Source organism: Montipora capricornis, chromosome 10 (genome assembly GCF_036669925.1).
Source record: "Montipora capricornis isolate CH-2021 chromosome 10, ASM3666992v2, whole genome shotgun sequence".
NCBI lineage: Eukaryota > Metazoa > Cnidaria > Anthozoa > Scleractinia > Acroporidae > Montipora > Montipora capricornis.
Window position 1 is genome coordinate 64,823,647 of NC_090892.1, and position 12,285 is coordinate 64,835,931.

Below are 12,285 nucleotides of genomic sequence, written 5' to 3' on the forward strand. Positions count from 1 at the left end.
CCTCCAAACCCCTGGGAGACCCTCACAGTCGAGAAATTAACTAATACCAAACGCGTTTCTTTCACTCTTTGCAAAACGCAAATTTAAGGCCTACGTCAGTTGCCATTTGTCGTTAACGCGATGCGAGATCTTCGAACTGTGTTGGAAAAGAGCATAATTCACGGTCAACGACTCGCTCATTCACGACTTAAGTTTGAAATGGAAACTGAGGTATTACATTGATTAAGGAACAAAGGGCACAAAATTTATTATGGAAAGAAGGTAACCACAAATGTTTCCTCTTTTATCCTGCCTTGATAGTAACGCGAGTTTTGTATTGTTGACGGTTTTTCTTTACTTCTTTAATGACTATTTACTAAAAATTGGTGAGCAAGACGATTGCAACCCAAGAATTCTGATTGGTTTGTAAAGTTTCCTACAGGGGAATCTTTGCTGGCGTTAAAGCGACATTTCTTGTTTACAAGCATTGAAAACAAATTTCTTTTGATATTCAAATTTGCCAACCACACAACAAAAGAATTCATTGTTTCAACAGCCAATTAGGTTCTGGTTGGCATATTAATAACAATGGGCGACAAACGTCGCTATTGTTTTTGTCTCATTAACATACGAATTTGCTGATTGAAGCTATCATTGACTTCAAAAGGAAAAAGAAAGTGTTAAACTTGGCTGACACATTCTTAGGTGGCAAAAGCGCTAACGAGCCCATACATTCTTTAAAAATTTTTGAATTTTCAAATTGTCATTACTCAGAGATTATCTGGTTAATTGCGCGTTAAAGTTTAAAGATATCCAGTAATGATTTTTATGCAAATTAGAAAACGATGAGCTTATACCAAGTCCTTTCAAGGGAGCACATGAGCCCAACAAATTGACCCACTCCCAACTGACTGGCTTCGTAGCTCAGTTGGTGAAGTGTTGCTCTGCACCGTAGAGGTCATAGGTCCGAATCTCGTTTAATAGGCCTTATTCACGATAGCCGCCATGTTGGTTTTCAAATTGTCATGCAAATTAGCCATGTGTTATGCTGGGGGGCAAAAATTGAAAAGAAGGCAAATTGCGGAAAATCTGCTCGTCGAAATATTAAAAATAACATCAATAAAAGTACATTTTAGAATTTAGAACTATGTACCTTTTATAATAATTCTATATCTTTGATCATGCCTTTGACATGTTGACTTTCTACTTCGTTATCTCCTCATTTTTCACTAAAAAAAACATCGAAGTAACTTGTGTAATCATTCTATCTTACTACTTAGGTGATAAACATTCAATGAACGTGAAACAAATCATCTGTGTGGCTAAGATGTTCGTTATAACCTCTCGAACTTGTGTTTTTTCCTCCTTCAGATGTGAGTAGCTAATTTGCATGATTATAGCAAATCCAATATGGCAGCCACCGTGAATAAGGTCTATTAAGCCAGATAAGTGCAAAGATCGCTTCAGTCCCCCTTTTAAAGCTTCCTTTTGTCGGTACTTATGATTACCCGAGCGACAACAACTGAAAAAGAAATGTCTTGATGGTCATCAGTTACTTTCCTTAATTTCAATAAGAGCTGAGATTTTGCGCTAACACTTGGTTGAAGAAGAATAAAAAACCCTTTAAATATTGGTTATGGGATATTGTTATTGTCTACCAGCGCGTATGGTCTTACGTTGGTCTTCAGAGTTTAATTTAAGCAAGTAAAAGAAAATGCTAGCCGTCCGCTGGCATCGCGAGGCAAAGAACTGCAACTATAGTCAAATATAAAATTTACACAGAATACTTTTGCTAGCACAGGTAAAATAACAAACTAATTAATGTCAAAAAAGTTCAGAATTGAGGCAAGAACTGATCAATTGAGTTAAGGTGATTTTTATTTTTCATTTTCGTCAGCTTCACTTTTACATGTTTCAAAGGAAGCAGAAAAAAGAGAATATTTTAAACGTTCTGTTTCATCTATTGAAGGTCTGGCGAAAAAAATGGGCTGAGAGAAAACTGGAACGGGAGCTGGTGGCTGAAAGGTGAAGCCCCGGGGTCCCTTAAAGTGAAAGATAGCATTGATGTTGTTGTTTAACGCACCACTCGATACCGAGTCGAGATAGACTCTCTACTTTAACTTGCCTGTTGGATTGTAACGTTATAATTAAGATGATTCTGGGCAAAAACGGCCTTTATCCAAGCGATTTGCCATAAACTTGAAAAACGTCGGGCCGACCTCTTTCAAGATTACCCAAATGCGAGCAATCTGTCTCAATTTTGTCCATTTGTGTCCATCCATGCTTTTCTCTCCTTTTGTTGTTTTCAACGGTTTTGAGTGGTAATTGCAATGTTTCATTCTACTTTTTGGGCGGCATTTTTGGGGCATTTTGGGTACCTAAATTATATCATTTTGCGCGACTTAGCCCTTTAAGAGAGACAGGGGACACCACACGCTGCTGAATAATAACTTAAATCTATAAATATGCCTTTCTGTTATTTCTAATTTATTCATTTGACAATGATGACATGAAGTCGTCCAAACGTCGTGTTATTTTACTATCGTTAATTTTCTTGCTTGAATGTTTTTTATTAGAACTTAAATTTTACTGAGCAAAGATAAAAGGTTTGAATTAAAAAAAATAAAATAATTTTGGAGCCGCTTATTATCTCTTTCTAATTTTATTAAGCCCCGCCATCTTGAATTGCGATTGCCCTGTTATGTCTAAACGTTTGTATAATAGTCGTGCATGTAACCTATATTCAAGGTATAAGGTGGCATCCGGCGCATTTGAAGACAAAACATAGACGATTCTGGAATTCGTTTACTCCAGATACAAACATTTTCTTTGAAAAGTACACAAATAGATCTGATCGAAAACCTTTTTCTGTGATTTCTGTGAGTGGAGTTCTCTTCAAATAACAGTTCTGATGGATGGCAAACCGCCTTAACTTTCACTTAATATAGAAATGTTTTATAATTATAGTACTTTTTTTGTATTTAAAGTGCCCCTGTGATCAAAAAATTAAAACCACTTCCTTTTTTCCTTCAGATTTTCAAAGTGTGTTTGCTTAACATCTGACTGGCAAAATTTTGATTTTATCCAAAGGCCGCTTACTTTGAGTGTAAGTTTTGGATTTCACGGTCCGCCATTACTCACGTTCAAAACTGACCGATTGGAACTCAGACGGTTGGATCCAGGGAAACGTGATGTCAGAGGCTCACTAGCTTAAAATTTCAGCGTGTGAACGCAGCTTATTATATATGCAAAGCATGAGTTTAAAAGTCTGAAAGACCAAAACCCCCGTGCTGCATCTTAATTTTGCAGCGTACACACGTATTGCATTCTTAAACTAGTGAGCCTTTGACGTCATTTTCTCCTCGATCCAGCTCTCTCAAGAACATAATGTTACTAATGGCGGACCATTAAATAGGAAAATTCCAGTTAAAATAAAGAGTTGTCTTTTTGAAATCAAGGCTTAAAACGTGGGTCACTTAGTGTTTTGTTAACATAGTTTTGAAATCCAAAGAAAAATATGAATTGATTTTTTGGTCACAGGGGCACTTTAAAGTAACGTATTATAGTAATTTTATGATACAGTGCCTTTCAAAGATGCATTTCAAAATTGGGTTGAGTTGTTTGAAGCCGCCGTATGGGATAACCGTAGGAGTTTTACTTTGTGTTAGGACAATGTGCGAACCAGCGAGCAATGCGAGCCATGGCTGCGAGCCATGAGCCATGGCTGCGAGTCATGTGAGCCAACATGGCGAGTCATACACAGTTATCGAAAGCTAACCGTTTTAAAATGGGTGCTTAGACTTAATAACTGTTTATCAGCGCTATTCGAAATGGGTGCTTAGACGTAAATGCGAAATTCGCATGGCTCGCTGGCTCGCAGATTGTCCAGCCCCTTTTATTTTGAGAGATCGACGCCAGGCCGTGAATTGAAATTAAAGCGTTTTCATTTTAATTGATCTGATATTGACACTACCACAATTATTAACGGCTTTTGCATTTCTCAAGAAGACGACTAGATCAAAAATATGCTCGAAAGCACAGCTCAAAGATGCCAAAAAAATCTACTTCATTTTGCCTTCAGTCAGTCAAGATCTTCAACAGCAAAAACATTGCGTCAGTTTTTTTAACTCTGTCGTTGTTATTAAAGTTCAGTTTATTCGAGTTCTACAAAGCAACTAGCAGATACCTATGTAATTAAAATTCTGAGGAACGGTATTAAAAGTAAAGGAAAACAAAATTTGCTGTTTTGTGCCAACGTTATCCATGGTGCTACTAAAAGAGATTACTCTAAAAAAATTCCAAAACGCACGTACAGAGACAATCCTGTTTTTCCCATTAGCTGCTAATACTTAGAGGCGTTCTCGTTAAAATGTCACTGCCGTAGTTAAGATCCTTAATAGGGAGTTTAAGCAAAGACGACGGCTACGGCTACGGCAACCCCACGAAGCAAGGATATTATTGGTTAAGAAAGGAAAAATACTCATGCTGCACGCGCAACACGAATTTCCGTGCATTTCTCTGCCGTACTCCACAAAACAACGTGAAATCACCAAATTTTATTTTTGGCGACAACGTGAGCATAAAACAATGAAAAAGTCATTTTCTGTTTTGACTTTAAAACCGTTCGTATCCATTCAGTTACAGGATAGTTCGCCTGTATTGTGCAAGGTGAACAAGACGGAATAATCGCGAAATACTTGCGATAGCGCTAAGTTGTATTTTAGACTGACGTTTTTGTTGCCGTAGCCGTTGTCTTTGCTTAAACTCTCTTATGTCTTTGCTGAAACTCACAATTTGTTTGCGCTTATCCGCTTATCTCTAACATAACTTCGAACTACTTCATTCTCGGGCAACGGTAGCGTCATAACCTACATCATGATAAGAACCAAAAAACTTTGTCGTCTCGCTTCATTTTAACAGCAGAATGAGGTATCTGAAACCTGGGCCTGGTGTATTCATTCTCGTTGTTTGAAATAAACTGCGGTAAATAATAAGCCCTATTACGTAACGGGTAGCCTCGGAAACGGGAAACTAGAGGGCGCGATTGGAAACCCAGTGGTACTTTTTCGGCATAATCTGGAGATTCGGATTCTTGATATCTCAGGACATTGCTGTTCAAGTTATTAGACTTTTTGTAATACATTTCTCTATACCTATTCATATTATTGCTGTGATACGTTGGTCTATATTCCACTTTATGTTCAGGGTAGTTCCGGGGACCATTAGACATCCCACTGTTTGGTTGTATGTGTCCTTGGACGGCAGGATTTATCGCACTGCAGTTGAAGACCACTGGATCAAACGTTCCCCTTTCTACATTGTCCCTGAATTGTATTTCAGTGTCAACGTTTCCTTTGGGAGAGTAACGCGCCACGATGAAGGTACAGTTCATACCCCACTTTTCACCGAATGCTCGGCCAACGCCAATGGTTTCAGTAGCCTTCCATACAAGTTGGGTGAAATGACCAGAAGCGTTTTGAAAGATATTTTTTGAGAAATCGTGCAAGCAAGCCTCTTCATACCTAATAAACAATGAATGATGGAAGCAACCAATCAGTTATCGAATCAGTGAAAGGTGACATCAAGCAAACATTAAAGCAATCAATTAATCATTCAATCAATCAGTCATTAAATAAATAAATCATTAATGAGTGATTAAATCGATCGTTTCATTATCAAATACATAAATTACAATCAAACATTTTAAATGCTAATTAAATGAATGAATATTCCAATTATTAAGTGAGTCAATGAATGACTAGATTAGTTCCTTCGGTAAATCCGTCAATGATAAATATTGGAAAAAAATGGTGTAATCAAAAATTGCATGGCATGAGCATTTCTGCTCGCTAGGGTTTTCCCAGCTGGCATCGAGCTCTGCCATACAGAGTTTTCACTTCTGTGAACAGGGGGAACCTGCTATTTCCTGCTGCTTATTTTGTATTTCTTACACCACAGTGGAAGGATATTTCTCAAGTGAACATTGCCTTTGTTGAAAATTATAGAGGGTGTGAAATGAAACGCACAGTTCATCGTTCTAGCAAGCAGAAAAAACATTTCCTGGCATTTCAATACAAAGGCGGCATTTTCTTCTCCTAACCCTGAATAATGACAGATCAAGGTTTGAACCCACAACCTCCGGCACTCAAGTCCTGTCTTCTCAATAGTCCACTTTACACTTGTGTGCTTGGTTACCTGGCCTTTAAATAAAAGTGAGGCTGGAGTTGACCTTGTTTTCATAGAAACCTCACTGCTTTTCTTATGTAAATTCTTACTAATTAGCATGGAAACAACATCATTAATCTAAGAAAGGTAGAGAGGTCTGAATCACAGCAAGGTCAATACAAGCCTCACTTTCATTTAAAGGCCAGGTAACTAACTGTAAAGAGGTTTATTTGGAGACCCAACCAGTCAGAGCTGTTTCATAAAATTCATTCATATGCTTACCATTTCATGACGGCTTCTGCCGCAGTTATGGCTTCACCGTTACCTGTGGTACAGCCCATTGCCAAATTTTCACCTTCACCCGGTCTGTCATTAGATGAAGAGTGAAAAAGCTCCTTTTTAGCGGCAAGGCGGCGAGCAAACTTTTTAGCGGATTGAGACATCGTAAGGTTTTTCTGAATCGGCGGAGAGAAGTGCACTGAGCGAAATTCGTTGTGAGCTGCAACCATGTCATCGATAAACTGATTATCTGAAAATAACAGGTCGTGAAATAAATATCACGTCAGATAATATCCTACATGACACGACATACAAACGATATACATATAGATTCGGTATCAACGGCGCTAGTCATCATTGTTACTTTAAGCACGTGTACAGAAACGAACTCAAATGCAGACCGTCAGCCATAAGCTGCTTTTTTTTTTCGTTTAGGGGCGTTATCAGTCACCTCAATTATTACTGTAAATGTAAAGGAAAAGTTTCATCGCCTGTCAAAACATAAGGTTCCTTTGTTTCTGTGTCCGGTATTGGTGAATAATAGACATGCTTTTTTTCCAACTAAGTACAGTGTGCACTCATTGTACGCTACGGCGGAAACGTGAAAACTAATTTATACATACATGCCTACATTTATATTCCTGCTTAATTTATAAGTTGATCACTCCCCATAGGGCCAATGGAACGTAATTACTGAAACAACAGAATAGAACAACCAAATGGCCGGAGCCAAACCAGTTGGCTATTGACAAATGCAGCCGAGAAGTTGAACCAGGGCGGACTACTAGGATCAAACTCAATGAGTGGTCAGGACGGGTCTTGAATGCAGGATAGGATATCTGGTCATCAAGGCAAGCACCCTAACCCCCAATTCAACGTCACCATAGAATAATTTATCGTCTTTTTACTGTGCACAGCCCATTGTAATTAGAACGATGTCAATCAAAGCAAAGGGCCAATCATAGCGTACGGACTGCCAAATGAGAGGTAATAAGAATTCATATCTTGAGTACAAATACGATTACCACTAAGAGTTTTCGCACAGAGCAGCCCAATCAAGTCTGAAGCTAAAATCGACATTTTATTTTATTTTCGCATACCAATACCACTTTTCACAGATTCGCACCCCAGTACAAAGGTTCCTATTCAGAAAACTTCCTTCGTCAGCTTACCTTCCACTGTTAATGGAGGAAGCTCTTCCGCGGGTCCATTTTCTGTCGGAAGAAGTGAGGTGCCAGGCCCACTTCCTGCCGCTGGTAAAGTGTTAGGCCCAGAATTCGGAGGAAGTGACGTATTAGGTCCATTGTTTGTAGGAAGAGAAGTTATAACTGCACCTCGGCCATCATCTGCTTTATCTGCAGCTGGTGCTAAAACCAATTCCAGGTTTATCTTGGCTTGACCATTGACGAAACTATACGATCCCGTACCCTCTATGCCATTTCCATTGACAATGAAAGTCCTTGGTAAATCAGCTAGTCGACGACGAGATTAGACTGTGTTAATTTTCAGCGATAGATTACTCTTCATGAACACAAAAGGCATATATAGGAAAACCATTCGAAGGAAGAAAAGGAACGGTCATCATTTTCATTCTATTCCGCAGTCCAAATATATGAAACTTCCGTACAGCTAGGGGAATCTCTGTTCATTTCCATAAGCCCATCGTTTTTTCAACTATCAGCCAAAAAATCATTACTGAATATTGAAAGTCCATTGCATAATGAACGCAATTTACCAGATGACGAAATTTTACAAAAAATGTATGGGCTCCTTAGTGCCTTTGCCACCCAGGAATTTATCAGTTTTTGATGGCTAATACCTCGCGTTTCTTATCAAAGCCAAAAGACATACAATTGGAGATTTAACTTGGTTTAACACGTTCTTTTACCTTTTGAAGTCAATTTGTGAATAACATGATGCTTTCTGTCAGTTATATCAGTTAATGAGACAAATTGTAAATAATGACGTGAGCAAAGATTCGCCTACAGTATAATGAAAAAATCGTCTGGTTTACCTCGTGATTGACTCAGTTGGTAGAGCACGTGCAGCGCAATCGCAGGGTCCTGGGTTCGAGTCCCATTCAAGCCTGGATTTCTTTGGGTTCAGTCGTTTGCAGTTGCTTAAGTTTCTCAAATAACTGCGATGATCTTTCCAACGTTTTTTAAAAATTAAATTAGATAAAAGTGTTTTTCTATTGCTTTGAGGTCTTGCTCCAGCACAGTCGCTAATAGATATATTTTTAGATACGCTTTGCGCGCGAAAACAAACAAAGGGGCACCACTTTAACAAATCAGGAGAAGCCATCTCACGCGTGACTACTTATGCCATGTTTTGTTTTCTTTTTCAGGGAAATGACAATAATTTTCGCGGGAACGGGTATTCTAAAAATAGACTCATTTAGTTTGACTGTGCTCCGAAGCTCACCCATAACATAAGAACCCTCTTATGTAATTCATTGTTGCTGTATATCAATTTGACTGCTCCTCGAAAGCATAATTCGATTCTCTTTGAACCAAAGTCATGAAAGCATATATTACAGTCATATATGAAATTTTCTATTCTCTCCTTTATCTCAACATTGACGTTGACTGCTCCTACGTTTCGCTATTTCTTAGCAGTCCCAGGTCCTGCTGTGTGGAATTTCGTCAGCAGAAACGTATTTTTTTTCCGATTCATAATACAACACCATAAATAGAAATTACTTTGTCATAGATGAATTTAGGTACCTCCAACAGCTTTCTTTGAAGCCAAACAGATTAAGATAGAGACGGACAAGAGGACAGGCACAACCCACATACTGCTGTGGAGGAAAGGTTTACGTAGAAAGGCGGCTAAATGAGATGTCGTTGATATCTGTACCTTGATTGGGAAACAAGAGTTCAGAAGATGCTAATTAACATGAGACATAAGGGGTACCTTGGTCTCTTTTTAAAATTGGGTGCGAGTACTTTTGTTTTGTGATGGAAACGGTCCTAGTTTCAAAGTGAATGACAGAATGACTTGGTACCTGGTCCCACACTGAGAGCGAGGTAAAAATTATTGATAATTTGCAAGAGTTCGGGAACGAAAAGGACAAGCAAAGATCAATATTTTCAGAAAAAAAGCCTTAATTCTTAAATGGATAAAAATGTTCTCTTCTCAAAGCAGCATCGAAAACGGTAGTTTCCGTACTGTAACATTAGCGTCAGTCTTGAGTTGTTGAGACTACTAGTAATTGTGGTCATTCAATCAAGAACGTATTATTTTTGATTTGCAGACAAATTGGAATAAAATAAAATAAATGAAATTTAATGAGGTTAAAAAATAACGATAGTTCTTATCACACAAGGGATGCATGAACAAACACAAAACAATAATTATTTACAATTATTGAAAGATCTTGATCTTCCAAATCTCTCAATAATTTGTGACATTTGTATACATGTAGTAAACGGCAGGATTTCTGTTTTTATGAAAGATGAATAACGACGCAAATGACCATACCTTTGCATTGAAAAGATGTCTTTCGATTCCCAGAACGTAAAACGCCCCTACGCTCATTTAATTGAAACAGGAATAAGCTTTTCGCCCACAGGTGTTATCGTGTTACCTGGTACCAGTTGAAAGGTTCATACCTCGAAGATTATTATAATTAAAAGTAAATTTATTTATTGACTGAAAAATCAGCGAACGTACTTTCAACCATTCTACAGCCATTTTCAAGTTGAATTTCACGAATACGATTCTCTGTACCATTATGTTTCTGAAACAACAAGCTAAAATGTTTGCATTCAAATTACAACTAACAGTAATTATTAAAAACTGAATCATTGGATAATGCAATTCGAGAGTTTTGATGGGCTAAGCCATCATGCATTATGAGCCATTATACGATGATCTACAAACGCGGCAAGCATATGCGTGATTTTTTTAGCCTTTTTATTTTTATTTTAGTTTAGTTTTCTATCTTTTGGGGGCCTTTTTAATAAAACAATTATTCCTTGAGCGCGCGTTGGATATCAGATGATAGATAGCCAACGAGGCGCGTAACGCCGAGTTGGCTATAATCACCTCATATCCAAAACAGTGGATAGCGTTGAACGCGCGCGGTGATTGGCTACTCAAACTCCGGATAACCTTTGCTATTCACCTCCGATTCGACGGTGGTGTCATGCTCCACCAACTGAGCTATGAAGCCACTCAGTTGAAAGCAGGTCACTTGATTGGGTTCATTCATTCTCGTGAAGGAATCGAGGATTGAAATGAATATATATTTGAAGTGCATGCGAACGAAACAAGGGACCCTTGCACCTAACTGGAAGATTTAAGGAATTGTCTCTTATAGAGACCTAAAAAAGGCAGCTTATGTGTTCCTTTCACGAGAACACATGAACTTGTGTTTCCCCATGAGCGCGACAAATTTAGTGGCTTCATAAACTCAATTGGGTTTGAATTCCGTTGAAGGCGCCTAAATTTTTAGGTGTCCATAATTGAAAGTGACAATTGCTTAAATTGACCGTTGCCAACCTCGAAGTAGGGATTTTTTTTACGTCAGACATTGTGGTGCAAAACTGTATTTTGAACCGTACTGTTGACAAGAATTTAAACGTTAAACTAAACTTTGTTTTTGAACCAGTATTGCTACTGGTTCAGAAAACTACTCGTTCGTCCTGATTATCAATTATATACAATTAAACAATTGTAAAAATAAATATCTATCTGACAGTAAAAAAAATTGCTTAGTGTTGAGATCATCGAATTATGCTTGCTACTTTAGCAGTATCGAAAGAAAAGCGTGAAAAATTCAGGCCTCTGCGATGTCACGGGTTTCAATCCCGTTTAGCCTGAAAATTTCAAGCCTTCCTTTCGTTACTGCTAAAGTAGCGTTCATAACTCCGATGATCGTAAAACTTAACTAGTGCCATCCCCGCAGTTCAAATGTATGTCTTTAGTACATTGTTCCTTCAGTAAAAAAACGTCTTAAAATGTTATTCAGTGATTACTCTTGTCCGTTTGGAAAACTTCTTAGTCTCGGTCAGTGACAGAAGGGAACCTCTAACTTTCTTTGTCTTATAAGATTGTACTTTCAGTTGCTTGTTTTTTGAAGGGAGTAGACTGTTTAACTCAGAGGGGGGAGGGGAGAGAGGGTACTTGGGTCAATTTTCGCTGGATATATACCGCTGACCTCTCATAACCCCTATCCCTTTATAGTCTATTTTATGGCCAATTATAGACCCCATCTCAGTCACTTTCGGGTAAATGTAATTTTAGCGACCCCAACTTTGTCACTTTCTGTTTATTCATAAACCTTATTTTTGACTTTGCAGAAACAGTAGTCAACCTCAAGAGTTAGGAGATTGTGATCTTTATGCTGAATTCGCACATTTCTTGTCAAACTTTTTAACACTTGAAAGACAAAAAAACAAACTTACAAAAACAAAAATCCGGTGTCTTTTCCATCACTTTGACACATGTATCCTTTGTTTCCCGTGTAAAAACGCAAGGTAACTTAACTTAATCACAGCGCCCGTTGAATTCAACGACACTTTCGATTTTGCGATTTACTTGTGCAGCCAAAAATACGATAGAAAAATTAAACGTAACAAAAATCTCCAAAATGTTTTTCGCTGATGGTAATTTATATATTCGCGGTTCAAAATTTGTTGTTTTCAAGTCGAAAATGTTGATGCTGATGGCAATTCACTTTTTATTCTCGATCGACACTTCCTGAAAACTTGCTTCTGATCTTCCTCGAAATTGTGTATCAATATTTGTTCTCCTTCGTATAATGCTGCGCACTGCAGGATTCATTATGCACATTTTCGCCACTAGTTTCCAGGCCATTTCGGTTCAAAGCAATTGTTATGCAAATTTCCCCATGAA

General features: G+C 38.1%; 2 protein-coding genes across 3 annotated transcripts in view; one reads left to right on the forward strand and one right to left on the reverse strand.

Annotated features, from left to right (window-relative positions):
* Positions 1–1,612, forward strand: part of LOC138019748 (uncharacterized) — an 8,040-nt gene extending 6,428 nt beyond the window's left edge. Inside the window, exon 5 of the mRNA XM_068866622.1 lies at positions 1–1,612. This exon is cut by the window's left edge and continues 1,160 nt beyond it. The gene's annotated coding sequence lies outside the window, so the exon portion shown is untranslated.
* A 2,293-nt stretch (positions 1,613–3,905) lies between these two features.
* Positions 3,906–10,006, reverse strand: LOC138019968 (uncharacterized). Of its 2 annotated transcripts, none has more exons than XM_068866945.1 (5): positions 9,907–10,006; positions 9,150–9,282; positions 7,596–7,895; positions 6,427–6,673; positions 3,906–5,501 (listed from the first exon to the last, which is right to left on the reverse strand). In XM_068866945.1, exons 1-5 carry the CDS (start codon positions 9,961–9,963, stop codon positions 4,853–4,855), a joined length of 1,386 nt encoding a protein of 461 aa, XP_068723046.1. In that variant the 5' UTR covers positions 9,964–10,006; the 3' UTR covers positions 3,906–4,852. The 2 variants fall into 2 exon arrangements, with proteins under 2 accessions (XP_068723046.1, XP_068723047.1); XM_068866946.1 differs by having other exon boundaries at positions 9,150–9,223; positions 9,907–9,952.
* Between the last annotated feature and the right edge of the window lie 2,279 nt (positions 10,007–12,285).